The sequence below is a fragment of the Pseudorasbora parva genome, chromosome 10 (assembly GCF_024679245.1).
Source record: "Pseudorasbora parva isolate DD20220531a chromosome 10, ASM2467924v1, whole genome shotgun sequence".
Classification (NCBI taxonomy): Eukaryota; Metazoa; Chordata; class Actinopteri; order Cypriniformes; family Gobionidae; genus Pseudorasbora; species Pseudorasbora parva.
This window is the reverse complement of record NC_090181.1, coordinates 10,430,557-10,457,752: the sequence shown is the minus strand read 5'-3', so window position 1 is coordinate 10,457,752 and position 27,196 is coordinate 10,430,557. Positions and strand designations below refer to the sequence as shown.

The window sequence follows — 27,196 nt, the reverse complement described above, 5'->3', positions numbered from 1 at the left end:
TTCAACTTCAACGTTAAGAGTATGGCCAGGATGTAATCAATTGTAAGTGAAAAGTTTGACTGGCATTTATATGGCATATTTAAAATCAGAATAACTACAAGGACAGTCCACTGGGAAAAAAAAAAATCTGATTTCCAAATATGGTTTAATTACAGGAATCGTAATGTCTATGGTGGCATTTTTCTTTAGGCTGGAGCTCTGTGTTTGAAGTACAGGAATGCAGAAAACTTCAGATCCAGACATTTCCAGAAGTAACCTCAAGAAAATTTATTCACAATCTGCAACAAAACTAAAGTATTGCATAAGAATAAAAGAAAAATACAGCAGCGCTTGATTATATAAACATGTAGAAACTTTTTTCTTCTTCTTCTGTGAACACAGTTGTACCAAGCTCTCTGGCTAATGTTCTAGTGCAACATCTTAACAAAAACACTCAGGCACAAGATTAACTTTTTCTCAAGGAGATCAACTCACATTTTGCATGAGAAGAGACATTTACAGCTATAAAGGAAAGATGCAAGAACACATATTTTGAGTACTGCTCCAAGGCAACCATGTCAAGAAGATCAGTCCTTTCAACACAAGTGTCTTCATTACAACTATGATAGTGTCTTGTGTTATTGTTTAATATCAAGTGCAAAAGTAAATTCAAAGTAATGGATACTGGAAGTAAATGATTGTTAAAAGCCTTCCTGAACAGAGCTGCAAATGACATACATTATACGTGTCAATTTCATCATACTGATTGTGGATCTGTCCATCTATTGCTAAAGAATATGGGTAACTGAAAGAGTTGTTTTTTTTATTGGTATTTTTCTGGAAAGAAATTACTTCAAGACCAAAGAGAGTACATATAAGGCATTGACCTGTTACACACTAAGTTTGTTTGAAAAGAAAGACATAACACTATAAATTAAGTACAAATATAAGCAGATTTTACCTGAGAAGGAAAAGGTGCCATACGTATGGCACGTCTCACATACAACATGATGGCCTTTAAGTTAACTAAATACTGAGAAATAAATTACAAAGTCTTTCCTAAATTTTGGACACTGGTTGGACTATTGTGGTCAGTTTTTTTAAACAGTTAAGTGCTCAGTTAAGTGCAGTAATTCTATGGGACTTAAGACAGTTGGGCCATACTGGCTTAGTTTCACGCCGGTAACATCCTCACAAGTGCTCATGACTCATCTATGAATTGTGCCAGTTAATTTTACCTGATTTGAAGTTTCATTTATTATTTAGAAGATCAGCCAATTATTTGGTCTTTGAAACCTCTCCGTGTTGGTTTTTAACACACAAAAAATAGTTTCGGCAACAGCAGAATATTACAGATTAGAAAAATAAATATCACCTTTCATTGAAAAGCAAATGAAGAGGACAAAAATAAAAATTTTGGGCACTACGATGCAAGTACTCCGCGTTGGATCACGTCTGAACCGTAACGTCTAGTCATTGGGCTTCGAAGTCTTTGGGCGTGACACCTCTTGCCCTGCTCTGATTGGCCAAGATCCGACTCTTCCACGTGGCTTCGGTTCTCACTTCCTGTCCGCAGCCGGGTCCTAATTTGAGGGGAGGAGGAGGCAGGACTTGTATTGAACGTTTTTAAGGAAGAATTTTGGTCCACCACGTCATTTCTGTCCTGGCCATCTTTTCCTGCTGATGTTCTCTCACTCCGTTTGGGGATTCTGAAACTGCCCCAGTTTTTCAGATGCCGCCTAGTTGTTCCATTTGGCACTAATTTTCCCTGATGTTGGCTCGCGTTCGTCTTCCTCTGTGATCCGTTATACGTGGTCGGAGCAGTGACTACAGAACTAGAAGTGGTTCTGCTGTGAGAAAGCAACAATCTTTCGTCCAAGTTGTCGAGCTCTTCAATAGGCTTCGACTGTCTCAGTTTGTCTTTGATGGACACCTGATCCCAAAGCTTGCTCCTCCTCCTGTCCTCCAGGGGGCACTCGCTCTCCTCATCTCTACTATGAGATTCTCCACCCCTCAGCCTGCCCTCTGAACGTTTCGCTGTAGCTGCCGCAGTCTCGTTTTTTTTTATTTTACAAGCTTCAGAACCAGAGTCAATGACCACAGAACTGGGAACATTGTCCATGACCAGGCTAGACATCTTTGCAGGTTTGTCTGCTTCGATATGCTTTGAGACTCTATTAGGGTTGCTGCCCTTCTCAGTGGAGCCCAGGGCACTGTTCTGCCCGCAGTGACCCTTTAGAGGTTGGGGGGATGCAGGCACGGGTGGTGCAGTTCGAAAGTAAAACATGGCCTCCTCCAATCGTCTAGTAGAGGATATACCTGTCCAGGAAAGAAAAGGCAAGCAGCAACAGTTAAAAAGGAGAAAAAACAAACAAAACAATACTCTTTCAGTTGAGAGCAGTAAGCATCATACTAACCAGCAATGCGTCCCTGCTCGAGCAACCTGACGTGGTGATGAAAGATCTGCTCCTGCACTCGGCACAAGGTCCGTTTAATCCTCTCCCGGCGGCTGACCATGTATGTCAAATTACGCACCTGAACACATATATGAAATATGAAATCTACAAATAAAAACAAAATAACTGAAAGCTTTTAAAAGGATAGTCTATCCCAAATTTTAAATTGTCATTTATGCACCAAGTTACAAATTCTTTGTTCATTTTCAAAACACTTTCAGATTCTCTCTTATCATTCCTGACATGTGAGAACCAATGAGGTTTGTTCTCGCGTGTCAAGCGGGTAAAGATGAGCTTCCATATTACAGATTGCGTTGAAACTTATAACATTACTATGTGTTTGCTCCAGGGCCGGCCCTGACCAATTTGCTGCCCTAGGCAAGATTTTACTTGGTGCCCCTTGTATCAAGGTTTTTATATGTTGGTTGTTTTTTTATAATTTTTTAAAATAAAAACAAACAAACAAACACACATACACACACAAACACACACGTCTGGTTCACTATCTAACCATCACAGGAAACATTCTGAATTTTTACTTTTTCGAAAAAACGTATCCTGTATGATGTATAAGCATTTTGAAAAGTGGGGACCGGCTCACTTTTCAATGAGCCGGTTGAAAAGTGACTACTATCAGCTATTACTATCCTTATGGGATAGATAGTGTCCCACAATGTAATATAAAGGACACACACACACATTATATATATATATATATATATATATATATATATATATATATATATATATATATATATATATATATATATATATATATACACACATACATACACACAAAAATGTGTGTATATCCTCCACTAAACTATGCAAGCTCATGTTTTCACCATGAATTAAACTTTTTAAGAAATGTTTATATTTAGTGTGTATTTTATTTTATTTTTTAGCTATTTTATATAAACCTGTATATAAATATCATTACTAATTTCAGAAAATAAATTTTACAAATGCCATATATCCCCTTACAATTGCACAACTGAGTAAAAACATTATAGGCTATTCAAAAAAATGATATATGTTTATAAACAATTGACGTGATTTTTTTACAGATTCTGATCACCCAGAACAGTTGCTTACATAAAGTTTAAGATAAAAATAACTGGAATTAATTAGCAAACATTCATATTTAGATAATGCATTTAGATAAACTGTTCATTCATTTCATCACTTTACCTCTGTCTTTATCCCCTTATTCCTTTATATTCCTGTATCAGAGGGCTTCGGTCTTTTTGACACATTGGCTATCCGTCATAAATAGTTAGGCAACTTTCCAACTTTCACTGGCGCGAGCTAACAAGCACATTAAAAGCGAAAGCATTCCTTTTTGTTAGATGCGCGAGAGGCGACGCGACAACAAATTCCCAACGTTAAACTGATCGCGCGTTCAATATCGGACACACTAAAGCACTCGCTGGGCAGGGGGAGATTGATGCGGTGGTCTGGGGATTTTTTTTTGGTAATATTTCGAATTAATATTAATAAAAAGTAGCAGTAATAAAACCGGAAAAATCCCTCATTTTGGCACCCCTATGGACGAGTGGCGCCCCTAGCATTTGCCTATTCCGCCTATGCCACGGGTCGGCCCTGGTTTGCTCACACTTGTTGCACTCTGATGTCATTGAGAGGCGATGCAAGGACACGGGTCAATAACACTGGTTAAAATGGCTGATTTCTCTGGATTTAAACATTGTTGGAAACGTTTAAGATAATGTAAGCACATGTCAACAAAATATTAGGGATGGCTCGATACCACAATTTTGGCTTTGGTATGGTACCACAATCTATAAAACCGAAGTAATGACATTAAATCGATACCACACGGTCTGATATAAGCGTGGATATATTGCACGCGAATGAGTACAATTATGCAAGTTTTGAGTTTATAAAGTGGAAAATGAGCGATTTTATAGCATTTCGTAATAACAGTTACAGGAGATACAACGACAAATTAAGTTTCCTTAAACAGTCAAATACACAGAATTATGTAAAAATGTCCGTCTTTAGTGAGTATTCACATAAACACAGTCGGTTGTGTCTAACGGGAATGTAAATAGTGCAATAGTACGCGTGCAAATATTATGAGATCTAAATGTCATTGGTTGAAACGAAAGCAGGAGATTGTGATATTCGATCTTATGTTAGGCTATGTATGTGCGTTGATCAGTGTAAAGACAATAAATGTCTAAATGAGATGGTTTGAATGATCCACTGACCTGTCGATCTCTTAAGAAGTCTTAAAGTCAGAATAGACAGATGCTTCTTGGCTAGATTTGTTGGTTCTTCATCAGTTTTATAAGCAAAGTAATTACAAATTTCACTTCTACTCCTCTATTTATTAATTTGTTTTGGGCATCTTGAGTGAGATTCAACTGCTTTATCCATTTTGTTCATCAATGTTGTTGTCACATTTGCCGGTTGTTTCGGCTCAGTTTGGGTAGCGCGCTGCCATCTAGCGGTGAACTTCGGAAAAGCAGCATATACCGAAATGTGCAAAATCATGATATCGTACCGTTTTAAATAAAATATACACCGGTATTTTTTCAGTACCGGTATACAGTGGAAGGACAAAAATGATGAGAATTTCCTAATATCCTAATTTGTATCAAGGCAAGATCTATCGAAAACTTTTTTGTTGTTGTCTAAATCTACCTTGTGAAGCACTTTGGAATATATTTTTTAGCAATTCCTGTGGCTGGAGTTCAGTTACATCACATTCCTTTCTGCTATCTTACTATCAGAAAAAGAATTTAAATTATTATTTTGGGAAAATTCAGGAAAACCAATTTAATTCAACCTTGATTAAATGAACTATCTGCAACTCACTGACTGTTTATTAGAAATCAAAGAAGGGCAGAGATTGTCCTGAGCTGTGATTGGCTGCTGTGGTCTTCCCTCATACATAAGTTCATTTTGGAGGTGGTAATGTAGCTCTGAAAAACATACCCTCTCTAGATCCTGCCGTAAATGCGTGAAGAGGCGGAGTCGCCGCAAAAGCACTTCCTGTTCCCGCCGGGCAAGGCTATCTTCTTCCTCTTTCTTCGGCATGATGAGCGGCTGGTTGAAGTTCACCTTCCTTTTCAACTTCCAGTATTGAAACAAGAAATCCACCGACTCCAGTGGTAACTGCAGGTGTTCTGCAACTTCATCAGCAGCAACAAAGCGATAGAATTCATCCTCAAGCTGCTGGACTCGAAGCTTACGCTCACTGAGTCTGGTCTCTTCAGGATTTTGTGTGAGCCTGGGCTGTGAGGAGGATGAGATGTCTGCTCCCCTATTTCTCCCTCGTTCTTCACTGGTCTGGACCTTCACTGGCCTGTCATCATCCCCCTCTTCCTCATTCCAGTCCATGCCTGAGTGCTTGGGGCAGAAGGATTTGAACTTGACTTCATCCGCCTCCGTGAGGATCGTGTTCATCTTCAACCCACAATGTAGACCGCAGGTCACATGGAACGCCACACGGCAACTTTTGGCAGAACACTAGGTGGATTTGAAAAGAGATGATGATGTTAGAATTAAACTACAGAAGATGGGGAAGAAGTGATCAGAAGAAATGTGAATTACAAAAAAATCTAAATTTAAACAAAATTTTATGCAACGTTCAGTATTTTCGTGCTGGCCGACATGGCAGTCAAAGTAAATTAAATCTAGTGGCGTGCATGCAACATCTCGTAAAAACTAGGGCTGTCAATCGTTTAACTCGTGATTAATCGCACATTTTTATCAGTTGTAAAAGTATCTTAAATTAAGTTTAAATTAAGTTTTTAATACTAATCAATATGGGTATGGACAAATATGCCTGCTTTATGCAAATGTACGTTTATTATTAGTGAAACCATACTCAACAGAGCATGAAGACTAGACGCGTATCAAAGGTCACAGATGTTTATCAAAGAACTTGTTCATGTCTCTTAAGCCTAAGCCAAAAAATTTAGAATAAGGAGAAATTTCTCTAATTTTAAGAATATAAATAAAGGGAGTTTTTACACTGCAGTTTAGTTCAGAAAAGGGGACAGTTTGTATAAAAAATTGGTAACGTGAAAGCTGATGACAGATAAACGTAAAAAAATGACACGAATATTAGAAATGCTGAAATAATGTGAAGCACTTAAATAACTAAAGCTATAAATGAAATATAATAAATTAAAGCTTATATATATATATATATATATATATATATACACATATATATATATATATATATATATATATAAACAAAATAACTTTACTAAAGTGGAAAAAAACTTACTATTTATAGAACAGAATTCCTAAAATAACACTCCTTTTGACAGTCAGCAATTATTCATTTGTTCTCCAAAATACTGGTGTGTTACTGAAATAAATTGAGTAATAATATTTATCTTGGCTGTTTCCCAAAAGCATCATAAGCCTAAGTTGATCGTAGAGACCATTGGTGACAATTGTTTTACGATCAACTTAAGCTTGCGATGATTTTGGGAAATGCAGCCCTGGTCATTTGATCTTAACATTTTGGCTCCCATCAGGCGACTCACTCCATGTTTTAGGATTCTGATATAACCTCACCTCATGTGAATATACATCATTTAAAACATTTTTCAAAAGTACTATTAATTTTGTTTTAGCAACATTTTAAAGTGTTAATTTATCTGTTAATTAACTTTAAATGATTTAGGTTATCAAATCATATTTGATTTTTTCAACACTTAAATTGAGAGATGGTGCACTTTGGGCCCTGTGGAAGGTTCTGAATATCTGCATGAATAGCATTAAGAGTGATAAACATCAGCACTCTGTACCTGAATACAAGCTCCTGTCTTCTCTTTACACAGACAGCATATTAGAGCCCATCTGTTGCTGGGTATTTGAGACACATTAGTGATGGGCTCCATCTTCTCAGGGTTACCAATGCTTACCTGCAGGTAAAGAGCACACAACAAAGTCCAATCTGAGCTCACATTCTACTCTTCCGAGTCATTAACACAATTACGTGATTTGTGCATGCATTACGCTTACTTCTGGTATCCAGAGGGCACAGCTGACGTGGACCCACTTGGTGCCACTCCGGGTGGGTTTCATTGCTCCACCTTTTTTAGGACAGAGATGGCATTTGGGAAAGATGCCCAGTGCGCAGGTACGGCACAGCCAGCTGCCCTCGGGAACTTTCAGTATACCGTAACACGCCTGTGGGGAGGTACATTGTTATGCAATTCATATGTGCTAGCCCGATTTAAGATTTTTCTGGTCGACTAGTAGTCGCTAATTTACGGCATTAGTTGTCTAATCACAACTTTATATTAATTTAATTACTTAAATATATACTGGAGAGAATATTATAATTATTATAAGAATATAACCATAAAGAGCCTTTTATATACATCTAAACCTTGCTCAAGCACATGCATAAAACTTGCCACAAAGCACCAGCAAAAGTAATGATTATGAATGTGTCTGAAAAAAATAGCAAGGAGACTAGTGATGTCTGAGTCAGTGTCAGCTGCAAAGATGAAGTTGACTATGCTGACTCATCTCCGCAGTGTAGCGGAAGCAGCTTTAGAGAGAAATACACCTTTCATACGGATTACAGAGAGTATTTGTTTTCGATTGGAACGGGTTCATTTAAAAGTAGACATTTCAAGCTAGTGACTGAAGCAAGTAGCCTATACGCTGAGTTTCTTTGCTTTTTGTGACACGCTCCAGAGATGGCAGAAAGTGCAGCCTGTTTTCTTTATTTTACAAAAGCACAACTTTTTGTTGTTATTATGACTTTACACAATGAAAGTTTAGTTTCAAATGATGTATTACTCTAATCTGACCACGAATGGTGTGGTATTTGAAGTTGTTTCTGCTGTTATCAGAAAAAGAAGTTAATGGCCGTACCAGCGCCTTGATATCATGCAGTAAGCACGTTATACCTTACCTTCCACACTTAACCGCTAACGGCTAATAACAGCACACATTCATCAAGGTTAATGTTAGCATGAGCAGGCAAGTAAAGTTTCTACCACTTAAATGTTTCATAATGATAAGCCATATTTGAGGTCTATGGATGATAGGTGAATGTTCTGCCCGACATAGTCTACTATGTATTTAAATACCCCCTCATGTGAAAATCAAGATTCTAATTTTAATGTGTCTACGTGGCCTTTTTTAATATGCTTCATAAGTCAACATTACTGAGTGTTTTCTCCCCTTTAAAGTCCAGTGAACAAAGACAGTTTTTAAAAACCTGGTTTGAAATCACTGTTGTTTCTGACAACTACCTTGTAACCAATCACGCCAACATGCGGGCAGGCTTCAGCATTATCTTTAACGATTCTCTGAAGCAGGGGAGTCTTAATAGAAGCAGAGGAGCCTCATGTGGTATATTTTTTGTTGATATGAAAAATCATTTACATTTAGCAATAAAGTGGGTGAATTGTGTACAAGATGAATGTTACAACGTTAACATGAACTATATGCCTTTCTCCACTGACAGAATAACTTGTTCAAAGCATTTATAATGATGCTGATTTTTTTACAAAGCAGCTGTCTGACTTTGAGGTGGTGAACAGGAATATGGTTTGTGTAACATTAGCAACACATTATTAGCTGCTTGATAGTCAAGCAAAAGGCTAACCATATTAATTACTATTGTGTCCGACGACGTTGTAAAAAGCAAAACCTTTGTGCAGCGTTTACTATGGTAGCTTGAGTAAAAGTGGGTCTCTGAGCAGGGCGAGTGGAGGCGGGGCTCATTTGCATATTCATGAATCCACGTGCATACTAAATGAAGCAAGGGTGTAGAACTATAATCAAATTATTTTAAGGCATAAAGAATTTTTCTCACAGGATTTTTTTTTTTAATATTTAATTTTGGTGATCAAAGATGAGTCTTAAGGAATACAATTATTGACTACAGGGGGACTTTAAAACAAGAACCCAACGTTATCGATCTGTCCCTTACGGACACGTGATTTCACCAAGGCACTTTTTTTATGAAGTGTTTTTTTTCCTGTGACTAACTTTCCTCTTCTAGTCGACTAATGTTTAGTCAAATATTAGGGGGCAGCCTTAGTGCTTGCACATGCTTTCAAACACTCAGGTGCCCAAACACATACCTGATGCACACAGATGTTGCACTTGTCACAGAACACCATTTCATTGCCGTCTTCGCCGTCAGGGGACTGACAGACGTCACACACCACGTCCTCATCGTACTCTATGCCAAGCCCCTCCTCCGTTTCCATGGCATGGCTCATGTTGTCATAGCAGCGACGCTCAAACTCCTCCATGACCCGCTCCATTGTCAGCTCATCCAGGAGTTGCATGCCTACAGGCAAATCAGTTACCCTGACATGACATTTGCTTCCACGGTGTGGAAGAAATTTGAGTGCATAATGGGTAAAATGAAAACTCTAGACTGGATATGCTCACCCATCTTGCTGAACTCCTCATTAGCGATCTGCAGCCATGCTACATCCTCCTCATTCAAGTCATAACGACACATGCCATCAGCTAACGTCTGAATACCCACGTAGCCTAGCACTGATGACTCAGATGAGCGAATCAGCTTCTTCGGCCTGATGAATAGAGGAGCAGAGCTTTTCTCAGCTACAGTGCTGTAGTAAATGAAAGAAAAACACAAATAGATTTCCTTTTTAATTCATAGATTTAGATTTAATGGCAACCACTAAATTACAACAGTTTGGCAGGTAAAAGAAAAAATTATAATCTCATACCGCATTGAACACTGCGGTATGGAGTCAGGACTGACAGGGACTTGAACCCCTTTCTCCCACTCCTGACGCCAGGGATCGGCCAGCTCATAATAATCCTCTGGATTCAGCTGGTAAGAATCGTGCAGCTTCATAGCGGTGATCAAGTCTGTCCTGAACACCTGGGAGGGAATAAAGGGATGGCATGAAAAGATTTGTGTTTGTGATGGAGCAACAGATATCTACAACTTTATCATCTTTATCTGTTAGGGTTGTATTTGAAGCAGCATTTTGAGTGTGAGACAGTCTGTGTACCTCTGAGGGTCTCTTTCCATTCTGTTTCCTGTGTTTAGAGCTGGAGTGCTGAGACCAGGACGTGGAGATACCTGAAAGAGACAGAAAAACATGCTACTAAATGTATGACAAGATACTGCGAGAGGTTATTCATTTTATTAGCAGCAATGATGATCAGTTTCATTGCAGCAAATGTTAATGTTAGTTTTACATAAGGAGATGGATTGTGCTTGAGCTATATGAAGGGCTGAATGTTAAAATATCTTTGTTTCTCTTCTATTATAACAGCTTGAAGGGTTAGTTCACTTCACAATTAAAATGTCCTGATAATTTACTCATAAAAAAAAAAAAGAAATGCACATTTTTGAGGAAACATTCCAGTATTTTTTCCCATATTTTGGACTTCGGGGACCAACAGGTTGAAAGTCCAAAGTGCAGATTCACACTTTACACAATCGCAGCCAAAGAATAAAACGGCTAGTAAAACGATTTTTACAACTTATTTTATTTAGATTTATTTATATACTTTTTAACCACAAATGCTCATCTTGCACTAGCTTTGTGATGCACGTCTACAACATTCTTTTTTAGAAAATGACCAATCGTGTAGCTAGATAAGACTCTTGGCTTAGATAAGAAACAGATAAGACTCTTCTTTCTTGGCTGGGATTGTGTAGAGCCCTTTGAGGCTGCATTGACACTGCAATTTGGACCTTCAACCTTTTGAAATCTAGCCCGACTTCGTCATACTCAGATTCTAGTCAGAATATGACTGTGATACTGCTTCATTGGGCTGTGATTATGGGGTGTTTCAAACGAACCAGGAAAGAAAATGCATCTGTCAATTGGATAGACCTACAACCGATCATAATTTTTAAGAGAAATAGTAAAGGTGATTGAATATACGAGCAAGTTCTCTGTTTAGGATTAGAACAAATTCAACCCAAGCATTCGGTAACGTGGATGATTACATTGAGTTATCTGTAAATCATCATATAAAGCCCGCACTGAAAATGTGATTGGTCCGAACAGCTCTGGTTCGAGCATAGTTGCTCCACACAACATATCAAGTCCAGACTCAAATGTTGTGGGAAGGGTTAATTTTAGCTGGCATCCAGGCTAGTGGAAATCCACTATATGCAGAAAAATCCTAGAATTTTTTCTTCAAAAACCTTCATTTCTTTACAACTAAAGAAAAAAAAAGACATGCACATCTTGGCGAGTAAATTATCAGGAAAATTACATTCTGGATTGAACTTTAAAAAAAGTAGTAGTGACAGACTTGATTTTGATCAACAACTGGTTGTCGTTTCCTAATGTGAGTGAGTTTGCTATTGTCCAGTCTCTTGTCCGTTTCACACGTCATCAGCGAAGAGATGTTGTTTAGAGTCGTTTCACATTTGTCACAATCATTAAAAAAATAATTAAGTTGCAGCACATATTTCAAAAGAGCACTATTATTGCAAATTTTTCAAAAACATAATGGCATTGAGTGGAGCTGATTATTCTTTGAAAAGACACTTGAGTGATCAAGAATATTCTAATACACAAAAATGATTTTCTTCATTTCTTCCATTCTTATTTTCTTTTATTTGCATCCTTCACTTGCATCTGAAGGATGAGACGCGAGGAAACGAAATTAAGACGAACAAATAAGACATGAGAAGTACCTTGGGTTTCTCTAGGCAAGTTGGTACTGGCAAATAGTGTGCGTCCGTTTACTTACTTCCATTGTCCGAGTCCTCACTGGTGCTTGGGACACGGCTTCGCTTCATCATCAGCAGCCGTGGCCTTTAAGTGATGCAGAAATCTGCAGAGGTTGATCAAACATTAGCAGAACATTCCTGAAAACTGATCCTGCTGAGTGTGCTTCCCCCGACCTGCCACAACTTGACAGACTGAAGCCAGTAGAGAGAGGCAGATTCAGAGTTAAATGATACCTAAACCTAATTCAGATGAAAGGCTGTTAAAATGCTTAATATTACAGAATCAACTTTTAAGTAAAACAGTCGAAGCTGATTCCTTCAAAAAGTGTAAACAATGTGGCGCAACCGTTGCTGTTTGGTTGCGCATCTCTGGACATAACATCGGTTCAACCAATACTGTGGGCCTGAGGGCGGGGCTATCTGTTGAACCGACCAATGAAAAACGAGGGCGTGATGAAATTCAACACTTCACCTGAATTTTAAGTTATTCTGCTCTGGTAGATATCAGTTTAAAATAACGTTATAATAAATAAATGTACATTTTCGAATGTCATCTGAAGGAGTCAAATCATTCAATCCTTATAATATTCATGCACTTTCCAGCTTTAGACACAGACCGAGTATTTACCCACTTAACACAGTTAAAGCAGACCTACTTTTCATTAAAATCATAAAACTACATGAACAATCGAATTGTTTATTTTATTTTTTAATGTATTTATGCAGCTAGGTAACGTAAAGAAACGCTAACTAATTTATAAAAACATTAAACATGGTTTAGATAGAACAAACTTGCGTTTTTATGAATTTAACCAAAATCATAAACAAGCTACAGAAACGACTTCAAAATCTCATAACCATCAGGTAATTTCAACTGCATGACCAGATGGCAAAAATATATATATAAAAATAAACCGATAATTCTGCCTGCATATAGCAGAGCGTCTTTCACTCCATATAAACAGCAGTTGAGTTCACGCAGTGCAAACGCTCCGTGTGACGCTGCTAACAGACCACGCCCCTTGACGTCACATAGCTGTTCATTTTAATGCCAGCTGGAAATTGGGGGAAAAAAACGATTAATATTTTAATATAATAGGAATTTAAAAAAAGATAATAGTAATTTTACAGTCTATAAAACACAACCTATGCTCCACGTTGGTATATTTAAACACCATCCTATAGCATCAACAACCAAAAAACGTGTCGTTAACGTTACATTCGTTCGATCAGAAAATTAAGTTCTATACGAATACATACATTTGGCGGATTTCACGTCTAACGCAAAAAAAGGAAAGTTGAATGTTTTCTACCGTTATTTTCCCAACATCACGGCAGAGATGAATTCGGACCAACCCAGACCATTGCATGCGGAAAAATATCAAACATCCCTCTGAAACCGAATCACAATTCGTTTATAAACTAACACTGCAAGACATGGGCATGCGCTTAATACCATTTGCTGGTTCAATACCAAAACTTTTAGGCTAAATAACATAAGCTGCAGTCAGGCCAGGACGTGCGCGCCTAACTTACGATATGACGCTTGGACGGAGACACATACACACACGCGCGCAAGCGCGCGCACGCCCAGCAGCTACGCGATTCAAGTAACTACCAAATATCAACGCAAACCACACCATTAACTTATATAAATTAATAAGGAGGCAGAATGCATGTAAATATTTATTTAGGGCATCGTCTGCTGCATCTCAACTTAATCTTTTGGCGCCATTTTAATGACGTGCTACATTTGCACCGGACCATCTGCATGAAGAGCTCGCGGAAATTATGGAAAACATTTGCACGTCCCTGCCTGTAAAACATATATACTAAATAACAGCACTAAAAATGTAGTGTACCTACAAAATAGGTCTTCTTGTTCCTGCGCTGCCGTTTCTATATGGCGCTTGGTCAGAGTTTGAGTAGTCGCCTCTCCTCCACCCCACACACACACAAACACATGCAGGTTACGTATGCGCGCTTCTACTGCTGTATTCCTCATGCACCCTCAGGGGGAGCTGGCGCGCGCTCGCGCTCACACACACACTCACACTCACACACACACACACACACACACAAGATTATTATCATGACTTCCATTTCAGCTGTTTCATAATAACTAAATCTGGTTTGTTTGGAGATAATGGCATGGATTTTTGTAAACCCCAGGATAAAACTTACTATTAATAATTTAATATTAATCCATAGGAAACCTGTGTAAATAAATACTTAACATTATGCCATAAACATTTTATTCTACTAATCAAACGATGGTTTAAAAATGTGATACATTTTAAATATCAATACAATCAAATTCATCACAATTAAAAAAGTATGACTGCACTGGTTGTTTTCTTGCTTTTTAAGAAGGTGAGATGCTTCATGAACATCTTGAGATAGAAAGTACAAAAGATGGATGTGATTACTTCACAACAAAAATAATTTTTCATAATTTTCCTTTATTAGATTTCTTACCCCATGGGCAAATATAAATGTGTGGCAAAAGGTCAAAGTCTGGTGCATGTTTTCATTAGAAAAAAGTAAGTGTACAGAAACAATAGATTTAAAAACAATTTTCAAGGTCATCTTTTTTGTCTTGTTTAAGGAAGGATAAATTAATTGTGTCGAAGATATTTTAATTGATCAATCGACTAATCATCTAATGCAAATTTTTATAGATTGTTTGCATGTGTGCATTTTTAGAATGTTTTTATTGTGTTAGTGCAGCAAATAACCACTAGGGGTCACAATGATCCATGTGTCAAAATGGCAGTGCATAGATAGACTAGACAGGCTGGAGGGAGGAGCTCATTTTAGACACATCAGTGGCCAATCGAAAACAGCTCCTCATCCCACCCCCTCTCAGAAACCTTCTGTAGTAGGCCTTGGGAGAAAGGTTCACAAATAGCTAAATTTGGAAGAAATGTAAGGATCAGAAGTGTGTTAACACTGTGTTTGGAGAATAACAAAAACTGCTTTATAACTAGGTAGGAGACCCAAAACGAGGCCAAGGTGGAACAAAAGAACTCTGACATGTGCATGAACTCAATTACTGACGTGTCTGATCACAAAAGGTCTGCAGATAAGGCAGAAGGGGTCTGATTACAGGTGTCGCTTTGGTGCATGTTCATTTGAGGGCCAGAATAGCATCGTATGATTTTCCAGTCCGACAGACCTGCACGTCCCTGAATCCTGCAGCAGTGAGCAGGCGTGTATAATGAGAGGGTGGATGCTCCTTCCCTTCTGTCTGGACCAGCATGTTCAGAGAAAACATCTGAACTGTAGTTGGACCACGGCGGTTTTCAAACAACAGTGCCTCTGCGATAAGAACGCCTCCACCTAAAGAGACAGAAAGCAAGTCAGATGCTTCAAAAACTATCTTTTTAGGGCCTCTAACTATGGTTTTCTCACCTGGATGACATGCTGTATGAATCTTCCTCAGTAGTTTGAGATTTTTTTCCTCTTTCCAGTCATGAATGATTCGGGCTAGAATGTACAAATCTGCGGGAGGGATTTCTCCTTCAAAAAAGTCCCCTACAAGCACACAGCAACACATACCTATTAAGTTTCATAGATTAGAAATTCTATACTAAAGTTATAATACTTGCATTTGTTTAATCATTTTTTATTTAGTTTAGTTTTCACACCATCGTGCACATCAATGTTAGTTTTACACCACTATTTAAAAGTCTGGGGTCAGTTTGATGGTTTTTTAAAAAGTCTTTTATGCTAATCAAGCCTGCATTTATTTGATCAAAAATACATTAACAGTAATATTGTGAAACATTACAGTTTAAAATAATTGTTTTCAAATATATTTTAAAATGTAATGTATTCTTGAGAGGGCAAAGCTGAATTTTCAGAAATTCTGTCAAAAAAACATTTATTATTTTAAAAAAAAACAGCTGTGCAGTATAATATTTTTTGTGGAAAATGTGATAATTTTTTTGGATTATTCAATGAATAGAAAATTTAATAAAAAAATATTTTGTAATTATGTAATTAAGTTTTTTCTGTCACTTTTGATCAATTTAATGCATCCCTGCTGAATAAAACTATTAATTTAATTAAAGGGGTGGTTGCATGCGATTTCACTTTTTTAACTAGTTAATGTGTAATGTTGCTGCTTGAACATAAGCAGTATCTGCAAAGTTACAGCGCTGAAAGATCAATGCAAATGGTGATATTGTCTTTTAAAGTTATGACAGTTTATTGCCTACAAAAATGGCCGGTTTGGACTACAACGAGTCAAATATAAGAAAAATATGGCATTTAAAAAAAAGAAGAAGCATTAAGACATGTTATACTTTGCCCCATAAACACAACCAAGCCTAGAAAAAAAACACGGAACCACCCCTTTAAAAAAAAAAAAAAAAAAAAAAAAAAAAAAAAAGTATATATATATATATACAGGTCCTTCTCAAAAAATTAGCATATGTGATAAAAGTTCATTATTTTCCATAATGTAATGATAAAAATTGAACTTTCATATATTTTAGATTCATTGCACACCAAATGAAATATTCCAGGTCTTTTATTGTTTTAATACTGATGATTTTGGCATACAGCTCATGAAAACCCCAAATTCCTGTCTCAAAAAATATGCATATTTCATCTGACCAATAAAAGAAAAGTGTTTTTAATACAAAAAGAGTCAACCTTCAAATAATTATGTTCAGTTATGCACTCAATACTTGGTCGGGAATCCTTTTGCAGAAATGACTGCTTCAATGCAGCGTGGCATGGAGGCGATCAGCCTGTGGCACTGCTGAGGTGTTATGGAGGCCCAGGATGCTTCGATAGCGGCCTTAAGCTCATCCAGAGTGTTGGGTCTTACGTCTCTCAACTTTCTCTTCACAATATCCCACAGATTCTCAATGGGGTTCAGGTCAGGAGAGTTGGCAGGCCAATTGAGCACAGTAATACCATGGTCAGTAAACCATTAATCAGTGGTTTTGGCACTGTGAGCAGGTGCCAGGTCGTGCTGAAAAACCAAATCTTCATCTCCATAGAGCTTTTCAGCAGATGGAAGCATGAAGTGCTCCAAAATCTCCTGATAGCTAGCTGCATTGACCCTGCCCTTGATAAAACACAGTGGACCAACACCAGCAGCTGACATGGCACCCCAGACCATCACTGACTGTGGGAACTTGACACTGGCCTTCAGGCATTTTGGCATTTCCTTCTCTCCAGTCTTCCTCCCGACTCTGGCACCTTGATTTCCGAATGACATGCAAAATTTGCTTTCATCCGAAAAAAGTACTTTGGACTACTGAGCAACAGTCCAATGCTGCTACTCTGTAGCCCAAAGTGGCTTGACCTGGGGAATGCAGCACCTGTAGCCCATTTCCTGCACACGCCTGTGCACGGTGGCTCTGGATGTTTCTACTCCAGACTCAGTCCACTGCTTCCGCAGGTCCCCCAAGGTCTGGAATCGGTCCTTCTCCGCAATCTTCCTCAGGGTCCGGTCACCTCTTCTCGTTGTGCAGCGTTTTTTGCAACACTTTTTCCTTCCCACAGACTTCCCACTGAGGTGCCTTGATACAGCACTCTGGGAACAGCCTATTCGTTCAGAAATTTCTTTCTGTGTCTTACCCTCTCGCTTGAGGGTGTCAATGATGGCCTTCTGGACAGGGTCGGGTCGGCAGTCTTACTCATGATTGCGGTTTTGAGTAATGAACCAGGCTGGGAGTTTTTAAAAGCCTCAGGAATCTTTTGCAGGTGTTTAGAGTTAATTAGTTGATTCAGATGATTAGGTTAATAGCTCGTTTAGAGAACCTTTTCATGATATGCTAATTTTGAGAGATAGGAATTTTGGGTTTTCATGAGCTGTATGCCAAAATCATCAGTATTAAAACAATAAAAGACCTCAAATATTTCAGTTGGTGTGCAAAGTCCCCTCCAATAATTAGAAATGGCCAAATTGTATTCTATCAACTTTTTATTCTAAAATATGGCTGTTTTGAATTGAAAATATGCATTTATGTGAACATAATTCTGAACATGAACATTACCATAACAGAGTTTAAGATAACTCACTTTCATTCACTCCTTCAAGTGGACTATATTAGGGGAGTGCAGTAGGTAAAAATGAATGAGCGTATAGGTTTTTTTTTTTACACAACCACTATTTTTTTTTAAACTAGAAAAAGCGCCATAATTTATTTAGTTTTGGAGTCTTGCAAATCTATTTTAGTTTTAGTTTTAATTTTAGAGAATTGTTTAAATGCCAAATATTAACAATCTTACAATGCATCGTTACACACCCTCTTGAAAACTGATGGTGTCATCTTGCTGGGCGAAATGCTGCTGAGCAGTCTGGACAACAGCTGGGAGATCCAGGACCGTGACAGTGGAGGAAGGATACTCTTTCGCCAGCTCCCGCGCCAACGCACCAGAGCAGCCTGCAAAGCATCTCAAAATATCAATTTGCAATGCTACTGCCTCTTGCATATTTGATAATAACTGCAACTGTGAGCCGTTTATTTTTAGCTCAAATCATTGTTATAGGGAAAGAGCTGAAGCTACTTGAACTATATTCACACTGACCTCCCAGATCTATGATGGACTTGAAGCTAGATAGATCGAACGCTGTCACTATGTCATGGCCGTCAATGACCCACGTAGAGTTCATAAGTCCCATGAACTTCAGCATCTCCTCTTCTGACCTGAAACAAAATACCACAAAGGTGTCAACAGATGGATCTTTTCCAGATGGATTCACATGAAAAGTGAGACAAACAAACCTTTATTCATCTTCGTAACACAAATTAAGATTTTTGATGAAATCCGAGAGCTCTTGACCCCTCCATAGACAGCAATTTAAAGGGGGGGGGGGGGGGGGGGGGGTGAAACACTCAGTTTCAGTCAATATCATGTCAATATCTTGAGTACCTATAGAGTAGTATTGCTTCCTTCATATCTCCGAAAAGTCTTTAGTTTTATTTTATTTATAAAAGAAATATGGGCTGCACCGAGTCTTTCCGGAAAAAAAACGAGCGCCTGGAGGCGTATCGTGTGGGCGGAGCTAAAGAATGACGAGCGCACAAAGCGGTGACGTCCTCAAGCGTGGAGAAGCCCATGGCTATCGATCAGATTCAGCTAATACAGATATGATCCAGAATCATTCTGAGGCTGAAATAAATTGAACAGGAGAAACAGCAACAGCAGGACGTCCGTCTCTGTGGTATGTACTGTATTTAGTGGCCTGTCAACATTTGTGTGTCTTTACTCGCAGTTTATGATGACATGATTCGGTTTATGGACTATTGTATGCGACTAAACCTTTGCAGTAGCAAGCAAAACGGTTTTGCATGTCAGACTAGTGTAACGTTATACATAGAATAACAATAAAGTCCGTTAGCCCATTTAAATGACGAAGCACGCGATCGTGTCATTTACTGATGTTTACTCACGCGACGATAGCCAATAGCAGAGACATTTGAAGCAGTTTTACTCACCGGCCGCTTCCAAAGCAAGACTGAACCTTTATCGCTGGGACCGCTCTGTCAAAAACACACTTCTTTGGTATGGTACAGTGAACGGTGGAGATCCACTTTGCGACGCGACTGAAGCGATGTTGTGAAGTTTCCCGTCATTTCTGCGTTCAAATCGGTTCAAATGTAGCGCTGCCTTCCCGGAATGCTGTGCTGAAGCGTTGAAATCGCTTGATATCACCCATAGGAATAAAGTGGAGCGCGGCGCGGAGTGTTCATGGGCGTGCATTTCCTCTCTCGCTCTAGTCACACGCGCGTGCACCCTACCGAGAGCAGAGCCCGTACGGCCCATACAAGGACCTTCCGCTTTATTAACGTCAAGCCGAGCCATACTCGGAAAAAAACTCTCCGAAACTTGTGAGAAACCGGAGGGAGTATCCCCCCCCCCCCCCCTTTAATGAACACTTTCAAGGCCCAGAAAGGTAAAGACATTGTTAAAATAGTCAATGTGACTCTAGTGGTTCAACCTTAATGTTATGAAGCGACGAGAATACTTCTTGTGCACAGAAACAAACCAACAAAAATAACAAATTTATTCAACAATTTCTTCTCATTTGTGTCCATCTCCTACAGTTTACGTTGGCTAGCTCCTGCGTCAACATCACACGCATGCGTCATGTGAACAGCATCGGCCAATGGTAAGCTGGCATTCTGGCATAGCTCTAACGTAACTCGGAAGCGGCGAACTGTATTTACTACGTCAACAGTGTTTTTGAATAAAATCTTTATTTTTCTTGTCACTTCATTAAATGAAGATTGAACCACTGGAGTCATATGGACTATTTTTACAATGTTTTTACATTTCTGCACCTTAAAGTGTTCAGTAAATTGCTGTCTATGGAGGGGTCAGAGAGCTCAGATTTAATCAGAAACATCTTCATTTGTGTTCCGAAGATGAACAAAGGTCTTACGGGTTGGGAATGACATGAGAGTAATTCATGTCAGAATTTACATTTTCGGGTGAACTAATCCTTTAAATGTTAACTAATGAAGTGAACTATTGTTCATAAATTGATCCTTATTGTAAAGTGTTAACAAAATGTATATCTCCATTTACAGTCCTATGCACCCAAATAAAGACTGTGATATGCCTTCACACACTCACAGCATCACAAAAACCTGAATGATTCCAAAACACACAGTTCATACACAAGTCATTCTTTAACAATCACATACGCACTATAGCACACATACACCAACCCTCCAGATGTGAGAACAGCCTGTCATAAAGCTTCAAATTTGAATGGATTTAAAATCCATGACCTAGAATTACACAGCGCCAGCGGCTAATCGCTTAAGACTGCCTCACTGCAGTCAAAGAAATTACTTTTAATCAAGTGATGCCTAAGGACAACAAAACACATTCACCCATATGGTGCTGCTAATATTATACCAAAAAAAACAATAAAAACAACCAAACCTGTATATGGCAGAGAAGATCTCCTCAGCTGGGAGGCCAAAGGTTTTCTCATTCTGGTTCTTTCCATCCCTGAAAGGTTTTCAGATATTCCGATTATTCTACAATTTTTTTATTTCATTTTTTAGAAATGCTAAGACTTCCAAACAACATTTTATTTTTAATAAGGCAGGCGTTTCTTTTTCATAGATCACAAATCCTGATGCATCCAGACATCACATTTATCATGAAAGATGTGTCTTTCAAAACAGTGATGGGTGATGAACCTGGCGATGCCTACCTAACAGCGTCTACCAGATTGTTCCAGAGTGGGTAGATGGTCTGAGAGTAATAAATGATCAAATCATGTAGAGATTTGGGGCTGGTCTTGGCCAGGTATTGATTAGCGACATCTGTACTGCTGTAATAAGCTATGAGAGAAGACAAAAGTAAAGGTTTAGACTGGGCAAATCATAATCTAGACACAAGGGATGGGTGATTTTATGAACAAACAAATCCTGGTCTGACATTGATCACCTTAACATTCTAGAGGAATCATTTTATTTCCAGCTACTGTGAAGGAATATAAAATAATTCAGCAGCTCACCTGTTCCGTGTATCACTTCCACATCCACAATCTCAATGGCGACCAGCACATCCAGTAAGCGCTCTATACCATCTTCACTGGTGCTAAGCTTCTGTGCCACTTCAGCTGCACTCACAGCCTTCTGAGACTGGAGCAGAAGGTCGAACACCCCTAACTCACAAGCTGAGAATATCGCCTGGAGGAGAAAGATTAAATATAAACATCAGTGGGAACTACTTATGTTATTTACAGTGTCCTCCACTAACATCCTTAGTAAATATGAGCAAAGACAGCTGTGAAAATAAATCTGCATTATTTATGCTTTGATGTATTATTCAAAAATGCCCAAAATTCTAAGCTTTTATTGAAGTAAAACAAGTGAAAGTGGGGGAAAACTCACATTATGAAATAAATGTTTTTCTCCAATGCATGTTGGCCACAATTATTGGCACCCCTAGAAATTCTTGAGTAAAATATCTGAAATATATTCAAATTTTGTAGCACACTAGGGTGACTAGGAACATGACATTTTCCAGCTATTTCTTCCTGTTACACAGGAGCTTAAATACGAGGAAACACAAAGGCCAAATTCCCCTAATCATTCATCACAATTAGTAAAACTAAAGGACATAGTTCTGATGTGCAGCAAAAGATTGTTGAGCTTCACAAAATAGAAAGTGTCTGTAAAAACAGAACTAAAGCTTTAACAATCCCCATCTCCACCATCATGGCAATAGTTAAGAAGTTCCAATCAACTAAAGATGTTTCAAATCTGCTTGGAAGAGGACGTGTGTCTATATCGTCCTGATGCACGGAGAAGAGGAGAGTTTGAGTGGACAAAGACTCTCCAAGGATCACAGATGGAGAATTACAGAGAGTCCTGGGGTCAGAAAGATCAAACAGCACCTACAGGGTTGCAAGAAAAATCTTCCTCGCTTATCTATAGACAAACTCCAGTATATTCAGTTGTCAGACACGACTGGAACTTCAAATGTGACCTGGTTCTGTGGTCAGATAAAACTAAAAAAATATTTTTGATGGGTTTGCTGCAAACTGGGATAAAAAGCACCCCATGGCCAAGTTTAAATATATTGCTGGATCTTTAATATTGTGGGCCTGTTTGTTTGTTGGAGGTCCAAGACATCTTGTTCAGATACATGTATCATGTTTTCTAGCAAATACCAACAGATAAAAAAAATAAAAGAATTTTCCTCTGTTAGAAATCTCATAATGGGCTGTGGTTGGATCTTCCATCAGGATAATGATCAAAACAAAATCAAGACAAATATGTGCCAGCTTCTGCCACGGCCATCCCAGTCCCCTGACCTGAACCCTATAAAAAATAAGTGTGTGGTGAACTGAAGATAATTAAGAAGAACTAACATGGCTCTGTGAATCTGAAGGATCTGGAGAGATTCTTTATGAGCAGTCTCTGATGGGTGGCAATAATTGTGAACAAGAGAAAAGCATTTATTTCATAATGTGAGTTTCTCCCCACTTTCAATTGTTTTACTTCAATAAAAGGTTAGAAATTTGTACATTTTTTTAATGAAAGATCAAAAGGATAAACAATGCAGACTTATTTTCACAGCCGCCTTTGCTCATAATTACCAAGGGTGCCAATATTAGTGGAGATATGCATTGTATGTGTTTGCGATTTCTTAAAAAAAAAGATATAGCAAATACATGCATGCATGCAAAATGCATTTTAAGGAGAGAAAAAAACAATGCTGCCTCTATCTTTTATTTTAATTAATATTTTTTTTCTTCACCCTGAAGCCATTTTATTTTACAATAATAATGAAAATTTGTTTACTGATCTAGGAATGGTAATGTTTTGTTTTTTTACTTTAAAAAAGCTAATATTTTGATTATTGATATACTATTGTACTATTTAAAATAACTGATTTATATTATTATGCTTATAATTATTAATTTTTGAAATAGTACTGCTTAATAATTTTGTAGAAGTCATGATACATTTCCTTTTTTAGAAATGCACACTATATACACTATTTCTCCAGGTGAAACCCAATGTTAAGGGTCGTATAATGGGCATCAGAATTTAGGTTAACATTTACATCCTTTGTATATGTTATGCGTCAGAAGATGAAGAAGGATGCTGAAGAAGATAATAGTTTAGTTTATTAAATAAAGAAACTCAAGTAATCCAACCTGAGGAAACCAATAAAACAGTGTGCTTACACACAAACATCAGCAGACGATGAACTGAAGAGCTTATATAGACAAGATAACAACAGGTGTGTGATGTAATTAATGAATAACCATGGTGACAAACTAGTGGCGGACACCCGAGAACAAGGGAAAACTAACTAGATAACAAAGGAGCTGGATTAAGATAAACAGGAACTGAACAGTCATCTCAGTGTTCAACTCAGTGGCTTTTAAAAAGTAATAGGCCAGTCCTGCTGGAGGCGAAATCAGCCCTGACTGCTGCAGTGGAAAATAAGGCATTTCATGTCAACTCAACCAGAGGTCCCAGGCTCAAATCTTTGGATTTTGTTAATATTTTTTCTGTTGAAAGACAAACATAAATAGTGACGAAAGCCAAAATATTAAATGTCACATATGTATATTTACTGAGTAAATAATTGTCAAATAATTATAAATGTAAAAACTTATTTTTTCTTTTTTTAAATCTACGACTACCTTACATTTTATGCATGGCATAAGAACTGTACAAATATTTCAGACTGCATGCATTTTCCCTCTCAAATGAGATTGATCATAATCTGTAGTACACATTTTCAGTGGTCAAATACCAAATTTGGGTCACTTTGAGACAGCTGACATTTTTCTCCTTTTAAAGAGGAATATCTGAAGAACAAATAATGCTGAAACTAGAAATGTATCTTGTGTTTTTCCTAAAACATCCAACAATAAATGTCACATGGGGTAAATAGATTATTAAAATGCTCTGCTGTTGATGTTTGAGGTAATTCCTGTACCTGTAGGAAGCAGCACAGAAACACTCTTAAAAAAGTGTTTTTTGAGAGATACAGCATAAACCACAGACCTTTGAGATCCGAAATCCATTAAAATATTCCAAGAGCTTGAAAGGGTAGTCCAGTTCACTCTGGGATAAATGCTCAGCCATGATGAGAAACGTCCCTACTACAAAAAGTGAAGCACACCATCATCATCACAATCATGAACACGCTCCAACTTACAGTGCAACTCAACTGTTAGATCATCACAATTCTTGACAAGTTAATGAAAAATATTTAGTTTATATTTTGTAGGATCCAAAAATTCCTGATTTAACCACATACTCGCATTACCTTTTTTTTTTTTTTACAGAAAATACTGAAAAATTAAATCATGCAGCAGGACCATATATTTTTTTAGGTTTGTATTGGATGATGATGTAGGCTACGTCATCATAGAGACATCTACGCTAAAAAACCCAATTCTTTTCTGTTGATTCTTTGCACCAAGTGTATTAATGCTTTTAAAAAAAAAACATGCATGACTGAGAAGACACAAAAGCAGAAAGCATCATTGGCTAATTGTCTATGTGGTTTTCAAACAGGGGTCCCACCCTCAGGGGGCTGTAAGGAAGTGTCTGGGTGTCCATGGGAAAGAACAGTACAAAAATAGGCTAAAGTTAATTCTAGAAACAATTCTAAACAATTTCTTAATTTAAACAAGTATTTAACAGTGCAGTGCTATTGTGAGTAGGAAAACATGTAGAAACACATGGAAATGTATACCTTTTAAATTTAAATATAAAAGATACAAACGAGAACTATACGCACATGTAATTAGATATTTCAGTCTGCATTTTCCCTCTCAAATGAGATTCATCGGAATCTGTGGTAACGTTAAGTTACACCCCATCCCATTTACACACAGCCGCTGAAACACGTTATTGTGTAACCACAAAACCATTCACGCAAGCATGGAAATGATGCTCTGACCGGTGTTATGAAAATAATACGAGTCGATATAATATATCGTGTTTTTGTATAAAGCTACAAGATATCGACATTTGCAGAGTTTAAAACCTGCTTCTACATTACGACCATATAACTTGACGCTTAAACACTGTAATGTTTACAGTTTAAGAAAACGAGACTTACCAAACAAAAGACAGTCGGTTTTATATGTAGTTGTTATAAATAATTCTACTCCAAATTTGACTCTTCTCTAATAGTCATCACGTGAAAAAGAAATACCGTTCGAGAAATGAAATACGCAAGAAACGCACTATGCCCCCTGTTCTGTTCAGTGACGTCCGATTTGTTAATTTGAGTCGGATCCTTTCACTGAATCTGTTGAGTCAGTTCACAAAACGGAGTTTGATCAATTCATTCACCAACTTGACCGAATCAAGATCGTGAATGAATAAAAAATATTGTAATAAAAAATAGTGCAACTTATCGCGTTACTGGAACGTTTTAGAACATGTAAAACGACAGACCTATCACGGAGGACGACATGACGCAAAAGAATCGCTGAAATTTTGAACCGGTTCGATTTAATTGTTGGAAAGAACCTATTAGCGGAAATGAGTCGAACTTCTCATAGCTCTTTCGGTGCAGGGTTTCAGCGACATCTGGCGGTTAATATCCCACAACTACTATGTTGTTAGTGTTTTGTCATTTTTGCTTAGTGAAACTAATAATATCATCCAGGAAGTAGGATAATTGATGGTGTAAAAACAACACCACTGACACCAGTATTAACAGGTATCCTATTCATTTTCTTGCCACTGTGTAAAAATCAAGACATAAAAAGTCTGAGCTTGCCCACTTCCAAGTCTAGTGTCACTTTTAAAAGAATAGTTCACTTAAAAATAAAAATTCTGTCATCCTATAATCACCCTCAAGTTGTTTCAAAACGGTATGAATTTCTTTCTTCAGCTGAACATAAGGGAAGATATTTTGAAGAATGTCAGGAACCAAACAGTTAACTGGAGCCATTGACTTCCATAATATTTTTTCCCCCCTACTATGGAAGTCAATGGCTCCAGTTAGTTGTTTGGTTACTGACATTGTTCAAAATATCTTCCCTTGTGTTCAGCTGAAGAAAGAAACTAATAGAGGCTTGAAACAACTTGAGGGTGAGTAAAGGATGACAGAATTTTCATTTTAAAGTGAACTATCCCTTTAATAATAATAATAAAATAAGAGGCATACTCATTTAAGATATGGAGTTCTCAAACTTTTGCAAAACTGGATTGAGTAACATTCAAATGTTGTAAACTGGGTTAATTACAGGCTCAAACTGTCCCGTGAAATGAGCTTGCAGTTTAAACATTAAGTAATTTAGTTGTGTTGGATTGTTGATTGTGTAAATAGGGTATCAAAGTCTGCAAGTAACAAGAAAATATTTTTCTAGACATACTACATCTTTGCATATGTAATCTCAGTAATTAAAACTAAAGCCTGACAATTACCTCAACCAACCACAAACTTCCTCCCTTCACTATATGTATGCAAGGCAAGCTATAAGCTTTACAATGACAATATCCAAATCTCTCTATAAATATAATGGTGGAATGACATTTGATGCATTAAGGCACATTTAGTAAACAATTAAACCTAGTGGTTTCTCAACATATTC

At 37.7% G+C, this 27,196-nt stretch overlaps 2 protein-coding genes across 7 annotated transcripts; both read right to left on the bottom strand.

Moving 5' to 3' along the window:
• Positions 1–785: 785 nt before the first annotated feature.
• Positions 786–14,133, bottom strand: jade1 (jade family PHD finger 1). 5 transcript variants are annotated; one of them, XM_067455133.1, is made up of 11 exons: positions 13,993–14,133; positions 12,147–12,230; positions 10,442–10,512; positions 10,151–10,308; positions 9,846–10,030; positions 9,530–9,741; positions 7,446–7,613; positions 7,229–7,345; positions 5,397–5,930; positions 2,397–2,514; positions 786–2,298 (listed from the first exon to the last, which is right to left on the bottom strand). In XM_067455133.1, exons 2-11 carry the CDS (start codon positions 12,196–12,198, stop codon positions 1,403–1,405), a joined length of 2,511 nt encoding a protein of 836 aa, XP_067311234.1. In that variant the 5' UTR covers positions 12,199–12,230; positions 13,993–14,133; the 3' UTR covers positions 786–1,402. The 5 variants fall into 5 exon arrangements, with proteins under 5 accessions (XP_067311234.1, XP_067311236.1, XP_067311235.1 ...); XM_067455135.1 differs by having other exon boundaries at positions 13,989–14,095; XM_067455134.1 differs by lacking the exon at positions 13,993–14,133 and adding an exon at positions 13,440–13,656 and having other exon boundaries at positions 12,147–12,318.
• Positions 14,134–14,568: 435 nt separating this feature from the next.
• asmt2 (acetylserotonin O-methyltransferase 2) lies at positions 14,569–26,057 on the bottom strand. 2 transcript variants are annotated; one of them, XM_067455127.1, is made up of 9 exons: positions 25,711–26,057; positions 24,645–24,742; positions 21,629–21,803; positions 21,323–21,452; positions 21,046–21,114; positions 18,679–18,797; positions 18,396–18,533; positions 15,541–15,663; positions 14,569–15,468 (listed from the first exon to the last, which is right to left on the bottom strand). In XM_067455127.1, the coding sequence occupies exons 2-9, from the start codon at positions 24,723–24,725 to the stop codon at positions 15,257–15,259; spliced, it is 1,047 nt and encodes a 348-aa protein (XP_067311228.1). In that variant the 5' UTR covers positions 24,726–24,742; positions 25,711–26,057; the 3' UTR covers positions 14,569–15,256. The 2 variants fall into 2 exon arrangements, with proteins under 2 accessions (XP_067311228.1, XP_067311229.1); XM_067455128.1 differs by lacking the exon at positions 25,711–26,057 and having other exon boundaries at positions 24,645–24,951.
• Between the last annotated feature and the right edge of the window lie 1,139 nt (positions 26,058–27,196).

Coding starts and splice junctions, on each gene's coding strand:
- jade1 (XM_067455133.1), bottom strand. CDS start 12,198: ATGATGAAGCGAAGCCGTGTCCCAAGCACCAGTGAGGACTCGGACAAT. Junction 7,614..9,529: donor GCAACATCTGTGTGCATCAG/GTATGTGTTTGG, acceptor ACCTCCCCACAG/GCGTGTTACGGTATACTGAA. Junction 7,346..7,445: donor GTGCCCTCTGGATACCAGAA/GTAAGCGTAATG, acceptor CTTTACCTGCAG/GTAAGCATTGGTAACCCTGA.
- asmt2 (XM_067455127.1), bottom strand. CDS start 24,725: ATGGCTGAGCATTTATCCCAGAGTGAACTGGACTACCCTTTCAAGCTC. Junction 18,534..18,678: donor GTCCATCATAGATCTGGGAG/GTCAGTGTGAAT, acceptor GATGCTTTGCAG/GCTGCTCTGGTGCGTTGGCG. Junction 15,664..18,395: donor CACCATCAGTTTTCAAGAGG/GTGTGTAACGAT, acceptor GTGTGCTTGTAG/GGGACTTTTTTGAAGGAGAA.